A 24,716-nucleotide genomic window follows, 5' to 3' on the forward strand; every position below is an offset into this window, starting at 1 on the left:
CATCGTAGTGCGGTTCCTCTGCTATAGAGAGAAAATGGAGGTCCTGGAGAAGGCAAAAAGACTGGGGAGCTTTACCTTTGAAGGCGATACAATTAAGATATTTCAGGATCCCTCACCCTCAGAAGAGAACGTCGTCCACTCACACAGTGGCTCACAAGCCAAGATATCAGATATAGATGGTCCTTCCCCTTCGCCCTTTCCTTTGAACGGGCGGGGGTAGACTATAGAGTGATTAGTGGCAAAGAAGCTTCGCAAGTATTACAAGTGCTTAAGGGGGACGCCCCGGAAGGGGGAAATTTGATGGAGACTCGAGAACCAGGCGACACCGTGAGAGAACCGGCGGGTCCCTGGTCCACGAAGAAGACGACAAAGGGCAGGAGAAAATTCAGAAAACCTAACACTCCGTCCGAAGCTGAAGGGGACTAGGAGTGTAAAGATAGATTAACGAGAAGTTTAAGTTTGGCTCGTAGGCGACCCCGGCTGGGGACACAGATTTTACCAAGAGAACTGCGGTGCAGGAACATGCGCATACCCTGGTGGCTTGCCTGTTGGCAGGCGTCTTGGACAAAGAAGGAAAGGGGGAGAGGGGAGGGGTGGGAGTTGACGGTAAGGGGCTCGGGACACGATATCCACCACATTTTAAATGGGCACGGGGCAGCCCGATATGATCGGGAGGACAAGATACTCAAGAAGGAAAAGCAATGGCAGTCAATGAAAAAAGGGGCCGGGTCGAGTCACTCGGGAGGGAAATGAAAAACGGGAAGGTGGATATCTTGTTTGTGCAAGAAACCAGAACAGTGAGGGGGGAGGAGAGGGCCATCCCAGGATCTCACGTTGGCCAGACCTTTTGGGCATCGGGCCACGTAAAGAGAGGCGGAGTTGGTATCCTTCTCCAAAGGAACCAGAAATTGACAGAGGTGTCCCGGTGGGAGAGGGAGGATGGAAGATCCTTGGTAGTGTCCGGCAATATAAATAATTCTAGAGTCAGCCTAGCAGTGATATACTGCCCTAACGTGGGTCAGAGAGAGTTCGCTCAAGTGGCCTTGGGGGAGGTGATGGCTAAAGCGGAAGGGCTCCTGCTCCTAGGTGGGGATTTTAATATGTGGGCAGATCGAGAGCTGGACCATAGTGGGAGTCCGGCCACATCAGGCAATAGAGGAGCTGAACATCGTGGTGGGCTGCGGGAATTCATGTGGGAACAGGGATTGGTGGACATATGGAGGGAGCTGCACCCGAGGTGAAGGGGATACACTTTCTACTCCGCAGTCCATGGTACCAGGACTAGGATAGATTACCTTTTCATGGGGAGCCAGCATACGAGCAGAATAGAGGCCTGTGACATCAGCCCGGTCAGCTGGTCAGACCACAACATGGTCTGGTCGGACGTCAGTATAGCGGGCCTGAAACCCAGGGAGTCCCTCTGGAAGTGCAACGATTTCCTGCTGAAGGATGCGGTCTTTAAGGAAGAAATGACCGTTGCAATTCAAGAATTCTTTGAGCTAAATGACACGGGCGATGATGTGGGAGGCAGCTAAGGCGACTTGGAGGGGTAGGTTGATCAGCAACAGGGGATCCAAAAAAAGAATTAGGACTCTCTTGACCCACAGGTTGAGATCCGAAATAATCCTTCTACAAAGCTCTGAGGGGAAGGTGGAGACAGAGAAAGAGAGGGACCTGGGCATAGTGAGGGATAAGAGACAAGAATTGAGAGAAATGGAGATGGGGAAAATTGTAGCGGGGCTCCAACATCTATGTCAGAAATACTATGAGAAAGGGGATAAGGCCGATGCTATGCTGGCAGCAAAACTCAGAGGCCAAAGGGCAGATAGATGGGTGGCAAGAGTAGTTCGCGCTGAAGAGGGGGAAGATCTGATCCGGAGGGGATCGTTGAGAGTTTTGCTTCATTCCATGAGAAGCTCTATGGGAGGGAAGGGGAATAGAGAAGGAAGAAAGTGAGGCATATCTCAATGGGGTCACCCTCCCTGTCCTTGGTCCCTTAGAAGCATCAGCCCTAGATGCCCCTGTAACAGAGGAGGAGGTGCTTAGACCATATCAGGATTGAAACTGTGCAGGGCCCCGGGGTGGACGGGTTCTCAGCAGGTTTCTACAAGGCCTTCTCGGGCCAACTGGCGGGGTTCCTGGCGAACCTTTTCTCGAATATTATGAGGACGGGGAGGGCACCCCCATCCTTTGGAAAAGCTCTGATCACCGTGATTCCGAAGGAGTTGAAAGACCCAGTGGACTGCCGCTCCTACAGACCTATCTCCCTCCTGAATGTAGATGCTAAACTATTTACCAGGATCATTGCCTCGACATTGGACAGCTACATGCCGAGGCTAATTCACCCAGATCAGGTGGGTTTTATACGGGGAAGGCAAGGTGCAGATACATTGCGCAAGACTTTGCACCTGACGAGAGAGGCAGCACCGAATGGTGGGAACCCCGTCCTGGTGTCCATTGACGCCGAGAAAGCATTTGATAGGGTCGACTGGGGGTTCCTTCAGGGGGCACTTGAGAAGCTAGGATTCGGTACAGGGATTAAACAAGCCATCAAGGCCCTATAGGTGTCACCAACTGCCAGAGTCACAGTTAACGGGTGTTTGTCACAAGTCTTTCACCTCCAGAGAGGGACGAGGCAGGGTTGCCCACTTTCCCCTCTCCTCTTCGCCATGACAATGGAGATCCTGGCAGAGTACCTCAGGGGCTCATCAATGGTGAGAGGAATTGAGGTGGGCGAACATACCTTTAAATTAGGCCTCTATGCAGATGACATCTTGCTCCACCTGCGGGAGCCCGCAAGGTCAGTCCCAGCCGCTTTGCAGGTGATTCAACAGTTCAGCCACTTCTCTGGATTTAAGGTAAATGTAGGCAAGTCAATGATCTTTCCCTTCGCACCCGATGCAGACAGAGACTTGGCGGAACTCGTCCCACTGGGCCTCCGAATTTGTACGGAGGAGATAAAATATTTGGGGATCAACATAGTACGTCCCGATGGGGATTTAGGCCAGGCAAACTACCCCCCGCTCTTTGATAAACTATTCAGGGACATGGAGGGTTGGGGGAAGGGGCAGATCTCCTGGATGGGTAGAATAAATGCCATAAAAATGAATCTGCTCCCTAGGGTGCTTGTAAATCTTCCAGATGCTCCCCTTGGAGGCTCCAGAAACATACCTCAGAGAAGCCAAGAGGCGTATAGTGAAGTTTATAAGGCAGGGCCAGAGACATAGAATCGGATACGAGACTCTCACCCTCCCCAAGGATAGAAGAGGGGTTGCTCTGCCAGACCTGAATGCCTACCATAGAGCAGCCCAATTTAGGGCCTTGGCTCCCCACCTTAGGGAGGACCCCAATAAACAATGGGTATACATGGAAAACGTTTACCTACGCCCAGTTACCGTGGGTGTATGGCTATGGGTCCCACTGAAAAAGCTCCCCAAAAGAATCAGGGACCACCCAATACTGGGAACAATGTGTAAAGCATTAGCGGGGAAAGGCGCTAGCGAGAAAGTCACCACATGGCCCTCTCCCCTGAGCCATATCTGGTCTACACCGGTCCTGGAAGAAATCCCAGGCCATGAACACTACCAGTCATGGTTCGACGCGGGCCTGTGTAGGGTAGGCCAATTGGTAAGAGTGGACACTTTTATAAGCATCCAGGAGCTGGAGGCGGCACTGGGAATCGGCAGGCTCTCCCCGCTTCTATACCTTCGCCTCAAGGGCATCCTAATGAAGCCGAAACTAAAATCTTGCATACAAAGAGGGCTTACCCCGGCTGAGAAAATTCTAGACTCCCACACAGAAAAGAAAGGTCTCATCTCCCTCTTGTACGGAGCATGCTAACCTCCCGCGAGGGAACGACTAAAAGCCTCAGAGGGAAATGGGAACGGGACCTGGGTTGTGCCATTGGAGATGGGCTCTGGGGGAAATTATGTAGCAGGGCATTTAAGACATCTATCTCATGCCAGTACAAGTCCCACGCCATTAAGCTTCTCCATAGGTGGCAGTATGACCCGATCTCCCTCTCTAGGATGTTCCCAGATAGCGTCCAGCTTTGTTGGCACGGATGTGGAGAAAGAGCCGACTACTGGCATATGTGCTGGTCCTGCAAGAAGGTGCAAGTCTACTGGTCAGAAGTGCTCAGCTGGCTTAAGGAGGCGGGAGAGGGGGTTTACCCATTAGAGCCATTTCCAATAATATTTGGACTCCGCCACAGGGACGACTTCTGGGAGAAACTCCTGGACCTGACACACTTCCTGCTGTTGCCAGCCAGAGCTGTACGGGCCAGACCTGGAAGAGAGCATCTCTCACCTCAAGGAGGGAATGGGTGATAGTGGCCAAAGACATTTATTTTATGGAGAGACTAGCAGCAGCAATACACGGCTCCAGCACGCAGGTTGAGACCGACTGGCTACAATTCATGGAGGCGTTCTCTAACGTAGAGGACTAGGCAGGAGTTTAACAGGAGCACTCCACCCGGCCCGAAACTGGTCGTGGCATAAGACTCATTGTACTTTTCCAAGTAAAGTTCACAAATGTTTGTTCCTTGTATGCCCGGTTTGAACTGCCCGAAAAGGATAATCATGGTGATGTGGATCCTGTGCCCTATCAATACGGGCCTGGGGAGGGAGGGTGTATACAGCAGAGTATTATGGTTCTCTAATGGAAGTTGGCACGGGCCAGTGCCCCAATGTCATTGTTTGTATTAACGCTCTGTTGCCATGAAAAACCAATAAAATTGAATTAAAAAAAAAAAAGGTACTGCAGGGAAAAAGGTATTGCTTACCTTAATCCGAAAAGTTGCTCCAGAACATTGAGTGCACGTAGAGGTGTCCAGGGTATCCCCCTCTTACCTCCGACCCAAGCTGCTGCTTCTGTCCCTTTGGCAAGTCCTTTAACAGGGTCTCCAATGTTGGTTTAATTCTCTTGCACCTTAAAGGCTAGAGACTAGAAAACATCCACTGGAATTTTCGTTCTGCTGCGTTACAAGACCTTGAGCCTCTCCGAACATCTTTGTCTTATGATAAGCCTGACTGCTCGGCCACTCTACCAACGTTCCTTGAGTAGTACAGACTGATACTAAGAGTTGGGGATCAACAAACCATTGGGACAGTTTTATGAAGTTTGCCCCCAAAGTGGACTTTAGGAAAACTCCACTAACATTGATTGCGGCTCTGTAATAGATATACTGATTGCTTATACACATACATAAACTGTGTTGTACCCTGTTGCCACCAAACTTCGAAATCAGTGATTGCGGTTTCCTTAGATCTTGCAGCGCTTAGAAGCTAAACATTGATACCCACATTTTGCTGTGCTACAAGTTAGACTGTGCTAAATCCAAACATGGGGTTATCCACCACTCGGGAGCTTGCTATGCACCCAATCTCCAAAAAGCATAGAGATAGCCACCTGCAGCGACCTACCGGTAAGGCACTCTTGCCACAGAGGTATGGTTGCATTCTGAATCTAGAAAATATTGTGTTCCTCTCAGCACCATTTCTGTCCACAACAACCACTAAATTGGGACTTGCATTCATTTGACTTAGTCGCACCGAGCTACACTGCATTGTATGCCTCCCCACAGCACAGTTCTTACATAAGGCTGCTTACATCTCACAACCCTAGTACAGGCCACCACAAACAGGCTTTTGCCACTGTGAACCCAATACAACCACAAAATCCAACCACCACAGAGGCCCTCACCAGTGTGAAGCAGTAACTACACAAGACCCCACAGGGAAAAGCAAACCATCGTGAGAACAAAAAACCAACCTATGTGATTCCCCATCACAAGAGGGATCAGGGCGCATAAAACCGAGAATCAGACAGAAATAAAACCACTACAGAGAGGCTGTGACACTTAAATCCCAGCATCGCGAGGAGCCCAAGCCCCACAAACCTACAAGACTGAGACACAACCACCTCTGAGAGAACTATACCACTGCGTAAAAGAAACCACACAGGACCCCATAAGGAAAGACTAATCCAGCGGGAAAACAGACCCTATTCTAAGTCACTCATCGACACAGGAGGTTTAAGAGCCACAACTAAAGAAACCCCATGAAGGAAATACAACGACAAGAGAGGCATTCGCAACTGCGAACCCCATACAGTGACTAAACCCCCAGCGACAGGAAACCCCAGGCCCTACAAGACTCGGAGACTGATAGTCAATCACCGCATACAAATATATACATTACCCTCAAACCCAAACCTTTAACAAGAGGCACAACACAACAATCGCAGGGAGGCAAACGCCAATGCACATCAGAGCACACCAATTTAAAAGTTATCCAGGAAAGCGTTGAAATACACTGATCTAAATGGAGACCGACCTATGAAGCGTGTGTGAGTTGAGGCTTTCGCTACCACTTTCTCTCCCCCTCGTCTGGCTGACTCAGCCCTTCCCATGCTCTACTCTTCTATCTCTGATACTCTTGATGTTCCTGCCCCCGTCATGAGGATCCGCTTGAAGCCCAAAGCCAAGTGAAACTCTTTGTAGGACTCTGACCTAGATACCCTTAAACGCAAGTGTAGGGTGGCTGAGTGGAAATGGCGGGCTTCGTGTGCCTCCTCTGACAAAACGGCATGCCGCGTACTCCAAAGGCAATACTGGTTCCTTGTCCGCCCTAAGAAGAGCGCCCATATCCAAGACCGCGCCTCTGCGACACGTAACAACTCGGCTGAACTCTTTAAAATCTGCAAGAAGCTGGCCAACCCTGCTGCAGTCTCTACCTCTCATGTCGCATCGCAGGCTCTCTGCACGGCCCTTGCCTCCCATTTCATCGACAAAAAACAGGACATCCTGTCCACCCTTTCGTCCTCTCCTCCTACTCCCAGTTCTCTCTCTGCTACCTCTGGCCCCCCTGCAGCCGCCTCTCCTCCCTCTTTCTCATCTTTTCCTCTGTTCTCCCCCGACAAGATTTCCAGACAAGTCTGATCTATGAAAGTCCCGTCAAAACAGGTTCTTCCCTGTTCGTCCAAAACCATCAAGGACCACACTGACACCCTTGCTCCTGCTTTGGCAGACTTCTGCAATCACTTCTTCACCTCTGGAGCTTTCCCCTCCCCTCTGAAGCACTCTCTTGAACACCCTTTTCTCAAGAAACCCCACAGCGGACCCCTCTTGCCCGGCTAACTATCGCCCGATCTCCATCACTCCTTTCCTGGTCAAACCCCTGGAAAAGCTGGCCATCTCCCAGCTTAATCTTCACACCGATTCTGTTTGTTGTCTCCATGACCATCAGTCTGGCTTCAGGGCTGTCAGAAGTACGGAAACTGCTCTCCTGAACATCTGTGAAGATCTGTTCTCCAACCTTGATTCTAATATGCTATCTGTCCTCATCCTACTCAATCTTTCTTCTGCCTTTGACACGGTCAACCATGTCATCCTGCTCAATCACCTCCCTGATAACCTGGTATCACTGATCAGGTCCTGGCCTGGCTGACGACCTTCCTCTCCAACCGACCCTCCCAGGTCCAACTTGGGTTCTTCCTTTCCTCTATCTCACTTTCTACCTGCAGTGTTCCCCAGAGGTCTAATCTCTCTGCCTGGCTTTTCAACCAATACCTGGCACTGCTCCCCCACTGCATTGCTGCTCTCTGCTCAAACTTTCAGTGCTAAGCGGATGACACCCAACTTGCTTTCAGGCTCACCTCTGCCACCTCTTCTCATTTCTCATCTCTGACTGTCTGTCTGCAATTCAGGTGTGGTGTACCGCCAACGACATATGCCTTAATACCAGTAAGACAGAGATCCTCCTCATCGGCAAACCTGCGCCTTCGTTTCCCATCACTCTCTGGCCCTTGGCCCTCTCCCTGCTCTCACTTACGAGGCTAAGAACCTCGGGGTAATCTTCAACTCCACGCTTTTCTTTTCTACACACATCTCGGATGTCTCAAACAAGTCTAACTACCAACTGCACTTTCTCAGAGGTAATCCTCCCTTCCTCACCTTCCCCCAGAGCTCAGTCTCCAGAGCTCTAGTTATCTCTTGGCTGGTCTATTCCAACAGCCTCTTTCTAAATCTGCCTGCAACTACGCTCTACCCTCTGCAGCTCATCCAGAACAGGACTGTGAGACTTGTCCTTGGCTTCAAGCCCTGGGATCGTATCTCTCCAGCCCTGAAATCTCTCCATTGGCTCAGAGTGGCTGCAAGGATTAAATTCAAGACCCTATGCAATTACCACAAGGCTTTCCGGGGCCAGGGTCCACAATACCTTCAACTCTCCCTCCGTAAATACATTCCTACTGGGGCTCTTCGCTCCTTCACCTACAACTCCCCCAGGCTCAGTCGCTTTGCCAAGCAGCAAGTTGGAGGTAGATCCCTTTACTCTGCTGGGGCCTCCCTCTGCAACAGCCTGCCTCTCTGAAACTTAAGGAGAACCATCTTCGGTTCCGGAAGCACCTCAAGACCATACTTTTTGCTTCTGCCTTCCCTCTTCCTCTCCCCTGCTAATCTGTCTGCTTTGGCCCCGGGCACCTGGCTACCCTCCGATTTTGGGGCCAGACCCCTGCCCGCCCAGCCACACAACTGCACTGCCTCCTGGCAACCCTGGCACTAGGGTCTGTATCTGCTACCCTACAGTCCCCTTCCAGCACTCAGACACCCTTTGTCTACACCTTATTCTTGCACTTACCACATGCTGGCCGCACTATCATGTGTTCAGCACTTTCCACTCCTCCCCTACCCCTCGCACTTTCCCCCTTCCCTCTCTCCTGCACTTGCACATTCTCAATGTCACAGGGACTAGTAAGATCGTTGTTTTGTCTGCCTTGTTTCCCCTCCCTTGCCTCGTCACGCTCTGAAATACTTGTGTATGGGCGCGATACAAATAAAATATAACTGACCCAGGATGGCACCCGCCCCTGAACATATTCCACAACATATCACAATCCGAACTGGTTGCCGAAACGAAGACTATTACAAACAGCCATAGCGAGACAACACAGCAGAAGGATCCACTTCTTAATCAGAGTAAAAAAAGATACCCAGGAGGGCACATGCACCTGGAATACATTGCAAACCCAACCCAAAACAATAAACACAGATGTTAGGCAAAGTTTGCATGCAGTACCCTCTGGGACCATTACGCACAACTATGACTACAGGTGTAAGCAAAACCAACCTTTGGTGTAAGTCTGTACCACACAGTTTTTGGTAGCGAGCTGAGCAGCCAGGCTTATCTCAAGAGGGAATGTGAGCTTGTAATGAGGTTACACAGAGGTCTACAAATACAAGCATTCAAATAGACACACTCAAGGTTACTTGGTACAACACTTATTAATTTATTACACAGTCACAAAGCTGGCAAACTGGCAATTCTTCGATTCCGGTAGCTGACTTCAAGCACACCAACTGGTGTCCTTCTCCCTGGCTACTCGGTTTCCTGCAGGACTCTGAGGAAAATACAACCAGCTCCGAGAATGGTGTCCAGGTGGCTTACGAGTTGATTGGTACTACCAACTCAGAGGAAGAAGTCGTCCTTGAAGTGCTTTTGTGTCGAGATGAACTTGGCGATTCGGACCGGATTCATCTGGCAAACCAACAATCCAGGAGTTGCAGCAGCTGTTCTCTTCCAGCTCGTCTTTGCTTCTTTCGTTCCAGTGGTCGACTCTGCCTTCCAAGCCAAGAGACTCGCCTTTTAACAGTTTTCCCCCCATTCATTCCAGCCTAGCAACCACTCACCCAGCAGGGTGGCTGTCCTTGCCATTCAGTCAGCCAGCCAATCACACCAGAGTGCATTTGAGTCTCCTAGGAGACTAAGCACAGGGAGTTTTAAACATGTCCCTCACTTCCTGCCCACCCCAGACACTCAGGCGCCAGAGGCGGTCTTCAGTCCTGAAGCCCGCCAAAGGCGTAGGAACAAAGGGACCAAACCTAGTTTGGCGCGCAGAGACAAACTCTAGAAGGACCTTTCCAGAAAGAAGTGGCAAAAAAATAAGACCAGGTCCCATTTCAACAAAGGAGGCTCAGACACCATCTTTAAAAACATGGCTGCCACGATTTAACGCTACCTGTGTTTGCGGTCGGGAAAAATCACAGTAGTTTGTTGTAAAACCACTGTCACCAGCCATTTCTATAGGAAAGGGTAGCCTTTGACTGCTACATGAGTTTCTAGACACGGGGATACTAGGTAACCCCTCCTGCACTCTATTGTAAGATAGTATGTGCTGGGTCTAGGAGTTTAAAAAGACTAGTAAAGTCATTTTAACTTTACATTCTCTGGGAAATTGTAGTTTATCCCGGAGAAAGTATTTAAACCTTGGGACAGCCTGAAAAGACTTTCCTGTGTCACTGCACTGAGGGTGCTGTGTAACACACATGAAACGATGATGCCTCTGAAGTTGTCTAAAACGCCATACTCTCAGAAACAAACACAGAAAACAAACAGAATTAAAAGTACAAAGTCTCAAAGGTCAGCAAAAGAGCTGGGGGTCTCTAAGGTAGAGAGGAATTGGCACATTTATGAGAATTCTTCCTAATACTAGACCACTAATATGCCACGATACAAGAATGACAAGTAAACAAGAAAGGAAAACAAAAACAGGACGGACACTGGTAGGCTAGGAGGAGACGAGCAGTATAAAGTTTAAAGCTAAACTACTTTTTACCGAGGATTCCCAGCTCGACGATGGGGAATCTTCATGAGCATGTGAATCCATGCAGGACCCCATGCTGGAGAACCACAGGAAATGAAATTCCAACAAACACCATCCCGGCTGACGCACAAGAAAGGATAGGCCACAAGATACAAGTAAACACACACACACACACTGCAATGCAGCCAACTCAGCGTAAGATCCATGGCAAAACACAAAACAGAAATGTATGACCTCCTAAGCAACGGCGGCATGGACGCAGTGTTCATAGAAACATGGTTATCGGACAACTACAAAACATACACCCATGAAGCTATACCGGACAATTACAAACAAATGCATTCCAAAATAGAAAACCAAAGAGGAGGCAGAATCGTAATGGTGCACAAAGAACGCAGCTGTGCCACACCGCTGCCCCCAATGGACAGAGAAGACTGCGAATACCGCCTCATCAAAATCAGGCTCAGTGACAAAGCCAACATACTGTTCCTCCTGAACTACAGACCACCATCCTACACAAGAACGTAATTTCACCAAAATGCCAGTGTAGCAGAAGTGACATCACACAACCCTTTACCCCCCTGATGACATCACAGGAAGTGATGTCATTTGACCCCACCCGGAAGTGAAAGCCCAGGTAGCGATGGAACATGACCCATTGACAAAACAGGAAGTGGCATCACATAGCATTGTACACTACCAAAAATATGGTTACGATTTCACTATGTGATGTACATTTCATACAAGAATGGATCGCCATATGTATAATTAAAATCAGTGTGTATAGGCCAATATTACCAAATTACTGTGAATGCAAGCAGACGTCCATGAATAAATGATAATGATGTGTTATTATATAGCACTTACGCCTAAGAACTTTATATAGATAAAATATACACCCAATATCACCCAACCTGTGTTGGTACTCCTTTATCGACCTTAAAAGGATGAAAGGCTGAGTTGAGGCGTTTAAGAACAGACAAAATCAGTGACTCGCCCCCTGAAGTGTACCGGAAATAAACCTGTAATCAGTCTAGCAATTATTGTATAGAATTCCAGAAAGGCACATGATTTGGTATTCCTATTCCTTCTTATTTATGGTCAGTTCTCAAAGTGTTAGACTTGTGGCCCTCCTGTTCTTATTTTTCTTATTTTTATGGGGCCTGAACAAGAAAGCCAGCTACTACAGAAGTAAAGAGCCATATGGTGCTGGCCACAGCCCAGGAGCTTGCATTACAAAAAAAAAAAAAAACTTAAGAAGTCACAAGGGAGACCTTAGAGGTCACAGTTGCGACCTCTTGCAACCCTTAAATGACGTCCCCGATCCTACATCCTGAACTTTGCAAGCCGCTCGCTGACTCCATCGCCAAACTCTCCACCTATCATGATAACACAATATTTCATGCTACTAACAAAAGATACTGGAAGAGACTTGACTGGGAATCATTGATAGAACTGCTGGAATCAACTAAGGCAAACATTGCAGAGCTAAAGAAAAAAACGACCCCTGAATCAGCGGGGAAAAAAACTTGATGTCTGGATCACAGAGTTCTTTGACCAATTAGCACCAGCAAAACCTTTCAAAGCCACTACAAACAAAATGCATTTAAGATGATTCACAGAACTGAGGGAATTGGAAAAACTATGGAGAAATCATTTCAATAAATCAGACAAAACTAAATACCAACAACAACTCATAATGCACAATTCAGCAGTCCTTAAAGCAAAGAGAATGTTACACCACAAGAATTCAATTGGCAACAAACTCACAAAAAGAACTTTTCAAAATCAAAAACACAACATCCTGCAACAAAGGCATCATACCGGTACAATCACTATGTGACAACATCACTAAACCACCCAGGAACAAAAATATAAACAAACCAAAAGACCATTGAAGGGAGCCAGACAACAACAAACGCAACTACAAATACGGGGCCACCAACAACCTGCGCACCACCAACTGCAGCAACACTGGACCGATTTGCACCCATAGATATAGTCATTTTCAGCACACTAATCAATGACAGGGATCCATACCCACCAGGCATCTGCAAAGAAATCCTCAACCACAGCACCTCAGCATCTTACTTCTGGCAACTGATGAACGTGTCCCTAAATACAGGAATGGTTCCTAAATCTTTCAAATCAGCTTACATCAAGCCACTCATAAAAAACAAAAAAGGAAGCATGAAAGATCCCACAAACTACTGCCCAACTACAGACCTATATCGAATCTACCCTACTTGGCAAAGCTACTGGAGAAACACATACAAAATCCTACTCAACCATATAGAAACAAACACTATACTAGACCACACGCAAGTCGGCTTCAGACCCAGGAGAGTAATGTAATCAGCACTTCTATCCATATGGCACAATCTAAAAATAAATGCTGACGACAGTACACAATCGGCCCCAATACTACTGGGAATATATGCCGCGTTTGACACAATCAGACACACAACACTAATCGAGAGACTGTAGGGATGCGGTGTAAAAGACACTGCTTTACAATGGCCAAAATCTTTACTCCCTAAACGAACTGAAAGAACTTATCTACCGCCATTTACTTCCAACACCAAAAACATCTCCTGTGGTGTACCGAGCCTCTCCCCACTCCTCTTCAACATATACATGTCTCCTTAATGAATATAATTTGAAACCACGGATTGACCGCCTACAACTAGATAGATGATGCTCAACTCATCGTCAAGATAGGCTCACCCCGGAAGAAAAAAAAGAAAAAAAAAAAAAGATATGCTCAACCCAAACACCACCATCAAGAATTGCCTGGCACATACAGGTGGAGGACAACCAAGAACCTCATGCTAAACCCGACCAAAATAGAAATGATTTCACCCCAAGAGGCTAACGCAACCGACACACAACTGAACAAACCTGCAGGCATGGGAACCCAACTGGAAGCATCAATTGTGATAAATAATCTGGTAATACTCATGGACAACAGACTCTCACTGGAACCACAAGTAAACGCTATAGCAAATAAATGCTTCTACCTCCTGTGACTAATAAGAGGGATCCTCGCCTACCTCTCCCTCCCACAAAGAACCCTTGCAATCATCTCTTTAGTATTATTGAGAATCAGCAATGCAAACATCCTCTACCTTGGAATGCCAGAACGGGCCCACTAAAAAACTCCAACACATCCAACATACTGCAGCAAGGATACTCCTGTGATTAAATAGAAGGGATCACATCACACCAGCCCTCAGAAGCCTACACCGGCTCCCAGTAAACAAACATTAACTTCAAAGAACTCTGTTTCGCCCACAAATCACTACATGGACAAGGAGCCAAATTCCTCCAAGCCAAGATCAACTGTTACTAACCAGGAATAAACCTAAGATCAAGCGACAAACTCCAAATCAAAACAAAACCTTAGGAAAAATGGAAATTCGGAATAACCACATTCTCACGTCCAATTGCCAATCTATGGAACTCAGTCCTGAGCGAAAGAAGAATGACAGAAGACAACTGCAACTTCAGAAAACAACTGAAAACCAAGTGAGCACCTGGGGTCCGTGCAAATGGTAACGGTGTCCCGTATAAGTCAATTTAACATAACATACATATATATATATAACATTTTTGATTAGAGTATATAGCCACAAAAAAAGTTCAGCCTTCTCCAAACAAGGCTATTAATTGGCAAACTGGTTAAACGTCAAGGCATGTGAGCTATATTGTTAACAGCTGATAAGGGATAGCTGCAGCTGTTGAAAAAAGGCAAGTGGAAGTCAAACCTTTGTAATAAGTACAGTGTTTCTATTGATATTACAATCAAACATTGTTTTTAGAGCAGAGGAAGATAAGGCACTAGAAATTTGAGGATCACTGCGCTAGATCCGTGCATTTGTGAGCGTTACTCAGATGCCTATACTGGGTTCTTGTGAGATGGTGCCTTTCCATCTCGTTTCTAGGTTTAGAAAGTGTGGGTATTGAAACTGTGTCACAACGGCGCTAGGTTGGTTGGTAGTTTCCCTTTGATTACAGGGTTCTATGATGTAGAAAAAGATTAAAAAAGGATAAAGACTATCCCATTTGGAGGCTCGGCTTCTGTGCATTATTCTTTAAAGCCTACCTTACCTGTAACAACACCTACGCCTTGAAAAAGACCATTGTTGGTCGAAACACGTGTCAGCTAAACCGTGCAATTACAAATCACCATATCACGGTTTCCTACAACATCACAAACGTCGAGCTTTTGAATCTTTTTCTACATCCTAGAACCTTGTAATCAAAAGGAAACTACCAAGCAGCCTAGCACCATTGTGATACAGGTTCAATACCTACACTGTCAAAACATTATTTTTAGCTCTACAAATAATACATCCAATAAGGATGTATTATTAATACATCCAATAAATGTGCCTCCATTTAATTCAAAGAATAATCATGAAGTTTATCCCTTCCACTGCCTTTAATACCTGCATGCATTCATGTCCTCATATGGAGGGCCTATTTAGCCTTTGAAATATATAGGCTATTTAAATGGAGGAACTGGCAGAAATAATGTGCCTCTCCTTTTCTCCTGCCAGCTGACTCTGGGTGAACTTTTATGAAGGTCTTTGGCACAGGGGCGAAAGGCTGCCGTCTGGTAGATGTTAATGAAACTGGTGACCTAAAATTCAAGCTAAATATGCCACATTTATTTTTACAGATTACACACAACTTGGCCAAAGTCGATTATACTGTGACTCTGAACATGCATTTTGAAAATGACACTATAGCTCTTATTAAGTTATTAGAATTTTGTCCACATACCTGTTGTGCAAGTGGTGATGGCAGCTTGCCCTTTGTGTCATCCCGAACTGGAAAGAGGGACTTGAGCAGCTTTGGCATTTGAGGCACTAATGATTTTACAGGAGTCAGGTAGGAAGCAGCTCGACCACTAATCCCTGTCAATGTTATGTAAGGGAAAAAATATAAATTAGATGGAGGTAGGATGAAGAAAGGAAGTAAAGGGCTGGGAATTAAACCATTGGAATAACTCTAGGATTAGAGCATTGAAGGGAAAGACTGACACGGGCAGCAATACAGAGCAACATATTGCATAAAGGAACTTTAAAAAAAATCACGGACAAAAATATGAAAGAAGCAAAACAATGGAGAAATAAATAAGAAATATTAAAATGCATCCCCTTTGGATACGAGTGTGTCTGACAACTTGAAAAAAAAAGTATATTCATATTTAGCAACTGGAGATTTAATCAAATTAAATAAATAAACTCTTGTCTTGATAAAGTGCTTGAAGCATGAAATGTGTCAGCATCTTTTAAATCTTGTCTGTCTTGGAGGCTATGTGTGGAACTGCTTTTTTCTCAACTTCAATAAACTACAGTACCACAATTCGATGTCCCCAGAAACCCTGCAGCATTGTATTCCACAAGGGGAAAGGGAGTGGCTTGCATGCTGCCATACAAAGATAACCATTTTTACAACAGATTACTGCTTGGTTCTCTATCATGAAACCTTTAGAATCAGGTGACAGTTTCATACTTAAGCCAAGAGGTGGAAAACACAAAGGTTTGCCCTCAAAGACAGAATTACCGCTAGAGCCCACACTCTCACAATACTTGACAGCATTTCAAATCTTAGAAAGCCGGATACTGCCAAAGAGTGCAGTAGATGTGGTCTTTCTTTTAATAGAGGTGATAAGGTCAGAGGGGAGATGTGATAGGTCAGTTAATAGCAATGCTACACAAATGGTGCTATCCTGCCTGTAGGTATACTGCTTTGGGACACATTTTCCTTTAATCATGGCTTAGAAGAGCTATCTAAAATTCTTTAATAATAATAATAATTTGGCATTTACCCACGGTGTGTGGTGCTCATTTGTCGACCTCGGAAGGATGAAAGGCTGAGTTTGGCCCCACCGGGATTCGAACCTGCGTTAGCAGGATCTGCACGAATGTTAAAGCGAGCGCTCTACTCGCTGTGCCACTTGACCGGCTAACGATGTTGGTCGTTTGACACATTTATTTTAAAAAATATATATGCTTTGCATGTTTGGGGTGAGAGGCTTCGGGCGTGGAGGTTGACAGAGTGAGGTGGGTTGGATGAAGGGTTGGGGGAACCCCCACTAAATAAATAAATAAATAAATAAATAAATAAAAGGAAAAAACCGAAAACATTTGCAGTGAAAACTGCACGGTTAAAGTGCAAACAGTTAAGTGGCACCGCAAAAACACGTTGCACCGTATTGAAAGCTATGAGCATTTTAAACAGTGAAAAGGTGGCGGGTACACATTTTTAGGGAGAGCAAATTTTTAAGACCTTTGTGGACAAGAGCTCGATTTTGTCAGTAATCAGCAAAATCATTTCGATTTGAGTGATGTGGTGTATGGTGTAAGGGTGCAGAAGTAGACGTGGGACACAAAGGTGGGATGCTTGTTGGCATAAACATTTAATTAATATAAAGTAAGGATAAACCCTACCTGTCCCTATAACTAAGAGGGGATTCCCTGCCTCAAACATAACAAAGGTTGATGTCAGAATGCCCATCAAAAGAAGAATAGTCCATTGTCCTATGTCCCAAGCCTATTTCCCTCCCTTACACTTCAAAAGAAAATTATATAACTATTTCCATCATGCAGAACTATTTCTACTTCAGCATGATTTTAGGCAGTTTATGACTGCTGGGGAAATATCCCTCTTCCCCTGGCCGTCACTAGACCTTTCAATATATTTCCATGGAGAGGGAGATGGAGAGGGAGGCCTCCATTCCCCAGGGCCTCTTAGGCCCCAAGGATGGGGACAATATCTCCCTTCTCCAAGCCTTTCTTAGCCCCTCATTAATATTGCCAATGAGGTCAGTTTTTTCCAGATGATATCTCCTTCTACCTCAGATCTTCCCTTGCCTTTTTCCAAAGAATAGCTCTTCCCCTTGGCCTTCTCTTCCAGTTATGTGGGTCCCGGACCCTATCCTGAGGTTTATGTGTCTTAACCAGGCCCGGTTCACTAGCCTGCCAGGCAGTGTCCTCTGGGATCCTTCTAAGTACTGGTACGAGGAAGATGACGCTTCTTGTACTCTGATTGCACTCAACAACTGGTTTTACCCTGGGAATTTCCATTTTGCTCTGCCGTGGTCCTCAGGGACTCAACAGGGTCTTTGCCCTGCCCCCTACTTTGTAGAGCAACTCCACGTTCATTAACATGGTTCTCTCTCTCTCTCTCTCTCGTCCCGAAAGTCTTACAGCAGTTCCACAGCGTGAGGTCTTTCGCGGGTACATCAGTTACAATTTCCACTCTCCAGCTTGCTGCGGTTTACCGGTTTATCCCGCTGTGGCCCTCGTGTCTCCCTCACAAGTCGAGGTCCATCTGATTGTGTTTTTTCACCCGTAGCCTTATAGTCAGTATGAGTGAGTACAGAAAAGAGAAGGTGTAAGAGGTCTATGTTCCTTCTACTCCATGAGGGGAGGAAGAGTGGGCACATGTGAATCTAAGCAGATACAATTATCAAAAATGCTATTACGATAAGTAATGCATGTCTTCTGATGCTTGTTAATCTGCTTAGAATCACATGCTGTGCATAAACTAGCGAGCAGTACCCAGAGATGGTGGAGGGATGTTTGAAGGAACAGTAGCAAAGAGATGTCTTAGCACTGCCTGTTCCACCTGAGAGTCAGACCTACAGTGTGTATCTAGGCAATAGTGCTGTGTAAAGGTGTGTACAGAATTGTAGGTTGCTGCTTTGCAAATGTACTCGAGGGGAACATTTGCAATGAATGCTATGGAAGCCCCTGTGCCCAGAGTAGTGTGCTCCAGGCTTGAAGGGCAGATCTCTCTTGGCAAGTGCACAGCACAGTGCAATGCAGTTTACGATCCACTTTGAAATCGCTGATTTAGAGACAGGGCCCCCTTCTCTACCAGCTGCCAATGAAATGAAAAATTGGTTTGTTTTCCTTAGTGGTCTTGTTCTTTCCATGTAATAGATTACCGCTCTCCTCACATCAAGTGTGTGGAGGCTTCTTTCCGCCACGTTAGTGGAGTTCTGGAAAACGTTGGGTAGTTCTATTAATTGGTTCACATGGAACTTTGAAATAAATGTAGGTGCAAATCGTGGGTGAGTGCGCAGGGCCACCTTATCTTTGTGAATCGTGACAAATGGGTCTTGAACTGAGAGGGCTTGCAGTTCACTAACTCTCCTTATTGATGGGATAGCCACAGAGAAGGCGGTCTTGTAAGTAAGTGCTTTAAGGCTAGCCTTATGCATAGGTTCAATGGGAGGCCCCATTAGTCTAGTAAGTACCACATTCATGTCCCATCCGGGAGCCGGGTTGGCAATAGGGGGGATGAAGTCTTTTAACCCATTCCATAAAAGCCTTGATTACTGGAATCATCCAACATGAAATCTTCTTTTCGGACGTGATGTGTGCTGAAAGTGCAGCTAAGTTGCCTTTTAGAGAATTGAAGACCAGGCCTGAATCTAGCAGGTGAGTCAGATACAGGACAATATGTGTTGGTGTGCAATTAATAGGATTGATGCTTTTGCCACTGCACCAGTATACAAAATGTTTCCACTTGCTGGAATAGCAGTGTCTGGCGTTAGGTTTCCGTCCTTCCCCAAGTATGTCCACACATCTTTAAGGGAGTCGGAGATGGCTGAACTCTATGACCTCAGGAGCCAGGCTGCCAAGGTCAAAGTTTGAGGGCATGGATGTCGTTCCCCTGTCTTGCGATAGCATGTTGTAAGGGCATGGCAGCTTCCTGGGAGGGAAGACTGACATTGCCATGAGATGGGAGAACCAAGGTTGGCTGTCCCACATCAGGGCTACCAGGATTATCGTGACTGGTTCCTGGTGCATCCTGTGCACTAACTTGTTGAGCAGGGGAGTCCGGGAGTCCAGGGGGAGCGTAAACAAATTTCCCTGATCATGTTATCCAGAGTCCGTTCCCCTTGAAGCGGTGCTGCAGGTACCTGGAGGCATAATCTTGGCATTGTGTGTTCTCCAGAGTTACGAACAAGTCGGTCTCTGGGAACCCCCAGTCTGCAAAGACGTTACAAACAATGTCTTTGTGTAGTCGCCACTTGTACTCTACGGGTAGTGGGAAGTCTCTGCTGAGTATGCCCACCAGAGGGACTGAGTTCCCCTGAACGTGTTGTGACAGGAGGAACATCTTGTGTTTGAGAGCCCATATCCATATGTTCTGGGACAGTTTGGATAGCCCTGGAGAGTGAGTGCCCTCTTGTTTGTTCAGGTAATACATGGCTGTGGTACTGTTCGTGAGGACTAGGATGGTCTTCCCCTGGAGGTCTGTTTGAAATGCCTTCAGGGTCTTGAATACTGCTAGCAATTCCAACAAGTTTATGTGGTTGCTTGCTATCGCTGGAGACCACACACTGTGCACAGTCTGGTGAAGGAGGTGAGCCCTCCACCCAATCAGAGATGCGACCGTGGTAAGAGTGACTTCTACTGCAGGGGTGGTGAAGGTCTTTCCCTGCAAGAGGTTTTCCCTTGACCACCACTGCAGAGACTGAACGAGGGCTGCTGAGACAGCCACTAGATCGTCCCATTGTCCGGTGGCCTGACACCATTGGCTCGAGAGCCACTCCGGCATGGGGCACATGCGCAGACGTGCGTGAGGAACCAGGTAGATGCAGGAAGCCATCATCCCCAACAGTCGCATGGACTTGTGTACGGTCACCTCGCGACTGGCTAGATAGTGAGGTATCTGGAACAGCATGTTTTTATCACTGGGTGCAAGTATAGAACAGGGCGCATGGTGCAATCCTTCTTGGGTACAAGGGAATACACTGAATAAATACCCTTGTTTACCTGATGAATAGGGACGACTTCTATGGCACCCTTTTTTTGAACAATATGCACCTCTTACAGCAGGATCTGCAGGTGTGCTGGTGATAGTCGTCTGCTCTTTGGAGGATCATATCGTGGGGGCCGGTGGAACTCGATACAATAACCGTGGGTGACAGCCTTGAGCACACACTGGGGTCACAGGTGAACCCCTCCCATGCGTGAATAAATGATGATAGCCGTCCCCCGACAGGAGGGGACCCGGATGGCGAGTCACTTGGATGCGGAGGCCGGGGAGCCTCTTGGGTGGAGTTGTATGCCCCTATATTTGCCCCTGCGCTGTCCTCATTGTTGATACTGGCTAGTGCGAGTTAACCGCTGTCCCGAGGACCATGCAGTGCCCCGTGAGCCGTCCTGTCCGTTTAGGGATCTGGAGGACTGCCCCCGAAAGGAACGCGAACATTTTTTTACTCCCGGTTATAGAAATGGTTTGGCTGTTATTTGGTTGAGGGACTTTAAGGTCTCATGCTCCTTCTTAGCTGTTTCTAAGGCGTCGTCCACAGCTCTGCCTTACCCTGTGCAAGGGTGCGTCCTGCCGTTTCTGCAGCATCTAACCTTTTTTTATTCGATTTTATTGAGTTTTGTTCAATGCCAGTCATAGTAAAAACAAAATTACACACTCAAAAATACAGAACAAAGTCAGAGCTTTTCAAAGGTATTGTCTAATCACACATTTAGGTAGATCCGGCTTCGAGCTGCAAATCTTCAACATGACTTTCCCTTCTCCCTCCCTCCACCCCCCCATGGGCCGAGCAAGTATCTTTATTGACATGTCTGTGTGTTTCTATGAGTGGTCACAACGTGAAGGCGAATGGACTGCCTTGTTGGGACTGACTTCCTTCATTCAGAGCTTTTTAGATCACGTGTTACATTACAACCCAGTGTTTCAGTCAGTTTCGACCTGCCCATAGAGGGGGGGGGCCTCCATTTTCCACTCACCTGTTCATCCCTGTGGTGCTCCCGACAAGTGTTTACTCGTAAAGTCCATCCATAGGGCCTCGCATGGTGAGGCTCTTCCATGAAGGGATGCTGTTAACTTTTCCATTATACATATATCTGAGGCCACGTTAATCCATTCACTCTCGCTCAGGATCATTCTAGACTTTCATTTCATCACGAGTATTGCATGGGCAGCTAGCAATAACTGGGGGACCAAACCTTTAATCCTTCTCCATTCGTCTTTGCTTTTTTCAAGGCCAAACAATACAAGATGGGGGTCTGCAGATCTGTGGATGCCGTCTATATCTCTAATCCAACCCAGGACCTTCGGGACAACCCCACCACATATGCCAATAGTCTGCGACCCCGCCACATTCACGCCAACATTGCGGACTGGCTGTTTGGAACATCCTAGAGAGCCTGAGAGGATCGTATTGCCATCTGTGTAATAATTTGATAGCGTGTAATTAGTATTGACTTGATATGGATGTTTGCGAGGCCGCTTTGCACATTCTTCCCCACATGTCTGAGCTTATATGTTCGCCTATGTCCCTCTCCTATCTGCCTCTCAATGGTTCTGTAGTCCCGTCCCCTGCCTCTACCAGTTCTTTATACATGGCAGATATCAAGCCCTTCATCTCTGTTCTGGTGTCCAATAGTGTTTCAAAGGGGGTAAGGTCCCTCTTCAGCTTGTCCCTCCATTCTGCTTTCGTCAGAATGCCTCTTATCTGTAGATAATGAAAGATGGACAATGTGCCTATCCCCAGGGCCTCTGTCAGTTCCGGGAGTGTTATAAAAAAAAAAAAGAGTCCTTTTTCAGCAGTTGTCCCACTCTTTCTAGACCTGCCTCATACCACGTTTGGAACCTCTCCACATAGGGAATGTGTTCGTTAATTCCAGGGGACAATAAGTGGCTCAGTGGGGATGGCCATGTGGAGACCTTTTGCATCCTTGTACCCTTTCTCCAGATCCCCTATATAGTGCTCAGTATCAGGTGGTTTTTGATTCTATTATAAAGCTTTTTCCTGGGGGTCCATAGCCACTCAAACTGTGGCCGGTGATAGGTAATGGTTGTCCATGGTGATCCATTGGGGTTCTTTGTGGTTGCGTAGATGGGGGGGGGATTATGACTTGTAATTGGGTCGCTTCATAATATTTTCTTAGGTCCGGGGGAGACCTACCCCGCCTTTGTCCTTGGGAAGTGTTAGGGTGTCGTATGAGATTCTAGCCTTTCTCTCCTGCCAGAGGAATCCCACAATGGCTCTCTTGACCTCCACAAAGAAGTTCCTTGGCATCTTGATGGGGAGCATTTGGATGGGGTACAAGAACTGGAGGAGACACCATTTTAACGGTGTTGAGTCGCCCTAACCATGAGATCGTCAGCTTGCTCCATTTACTAAGGTCTGACTGGAACCTTTGGAGAAGGGTAGGGAAATTGGCTTAGTATAGGCCACCTAGATCTCTAGTGATTTGTATACCTAGGTATTTCAGTTTAGAGTGTTCGATCTTGAGACCTAGTAAGGAGAATTTGTCTTTGTATGTCTCCATTGAACCCTGCAGAATAGCCTTGGCTTTGTTCACTTTAAACCCAGAGAGTCAACCATAGTCTTCTAGTAGATGAAGAGCCCGGGGGATGGATGTCATGGGGTTACTCATATGTAGAAGTGCGTCATCGACGTAAAGGGCCACCTTGTATTCTCCCAGTTGCATTCCCTCTACCCGGGGGTCAGCCCTCATTTTTAGTGACAAGAGTTCCAGGGAGAGCGCGAAGAGTATTGCTCAGAGGGAGCATCCCTGCCGAGTGCCTCGTTCTAGCTCGAACCATCTTGAGTATTCTCCATTCACAAATATAGATGCTTTAGGAGATGTGTACATCACCTGTATTCCCTTTCTGAACCTTGGGCCTATCCCAACCTTATATAGGACTGCTCTCAAAAATTCCCACTCTAGCCTGTCAAAGGCCTTCTCTGCGTCGATTGAGAGGACGGGTTCACTGGGATTATTCTGGGATGCATGAAGAAGATGGAGTGTTTTGTGCATTGTATCGGCTCCCTGTCTCGCCAGTATAAAGCCCACCTGATCGGGATGGATGAGTTGGGGCATTAGTGTCTCTAATCTAGTGGCCAGAACCCTTGTATAAATTTGCGCGTCCAAGTTAAGCAGGGAGATGGGGCGATATGATTTGCATTTTTTGGGGTCTCTTCCCTCTTTGGGAATTACTGTAATCAGTGCACGGGTGAAGGGGTTTGGGGCTTTTCCTGACTCTACTATTTCATTGAAAAGCTCTACCATGAAATCCGGCCCTGTTACCATCCTCTCTTGGAGATTTGCCCAAGGTTAACCTCTTTATTGCATTTTGGACTTCTTGTTCAGTTATAGGGGATTCTAACAGCTATGAGTCCAGGCCCGATATCTTGGGCCTAGTGTTAGAGGACAGATAGGTTTCGGTATCTGATTGGTCAGGGTTTGCTTCTGAGGTGTATAGGGTCTTGTAGAAAGCGGCGAAAGATTCCGGGAGGGTGGGAGTGGTATCGTCTGGAGCAAGGTTATCTTCAATAATTTCTAGCACTTTTCGCTTGGTTCTTTGTTCCCCAAGTCTGGTGGCTAACAATGCGTCAGCGTTGTCTCTTTCTCATAAAATTTCTGTTTCAGGAGTTGGAGCTTGCGTACCATCTGCTCATGTTCTAATAAATCTCTGTTTCTCCCTTTACTTCTTTGCCTCATTGATTTTGTTGGGGTCATTCTCATTTTCCTCCCAATTTCCCCTTCTAGCTGACATATCTCAGTTCAACCTCTTATTAGGATACCTCTCGAGGTAGCTTTCCCCGCTTCCCAGACTACCTGTTTGGATACCTCGCCGGTGTTGTTCAGTTTAAAATATTCACTAATCTCGGTCTCCATTTCTGTCTTAAAGACAGGGTCCTGCCAAAGACTCATTAAATCGCCATTTCGCTCCCGCGGCAGGCAAGTTATCCTACCGGGTGTCACCTAACACCATATCATGATCGGACCATGTGACTGGCACTATCTCTGACCGTGCTGTGATGTCTGAAAGATCTTTGGATAAATATATGTAGACAAATATATGTAGACAATTTGGGTAAGTGTGTTGTGAGGGGTGGAGTAAAAAGTGTAACCCTGTTCGTTTGGGTGCATAACTCTCCACACGTCTCATTGCATATACATCCATCACCTCAGCAAACTCTGTGCGGTCACCCCTATTCTGGTCTCTCGCCTCGGGGTTACCAGGCTTCCAATCCATAGTTGGGTCTGCCCATTGGTTGAAGTCCCCTCCTAGAATGATAGGAGGCCTCTAGCATTATTTTAGGGATAGTT

The 24,716-nt window shown here is 46.8% G+C and overlaps 1 protein-coding gene across 1 annotated transcript in view; it reads right to left on the reverse strand.

Annotated features, from left to right (window-relative positions):
* The window catches only part of KIF13B (kinesin family member 13B), a 1,451,009-nt gene that overhangs the window by 73,376 nt on the left and 1,352,917 nt on the right, over positions 1 to 24,716 (reverse strand). The window contains exon 37 of the mRNA XM_069605712.1: positions 15,391 to 15,524. Within this exon, the coding sequence (XP_069461813.1) occupies positions 15,391 to 15,524 (134 nt within the window). The remainder of the gene's footprint in view (positions 1 to 15,390; positions 15,525 to 24,716) is intronic.

Source organism: Ambystoma mexicanum, chromosome 4p (assembly GCF_040938575.1).
Source record: "Ambystoma mexicanum isolate Mex_15411 chromosome 4p, UKY_AmexF1_1, whole genome shotgun sequence".
NCBI lineage: Eukaryota > Metazoa > Chordata > Amphibia > Caudata > Ambystomatidae > Ambystoma > Ambystoma mexicanum.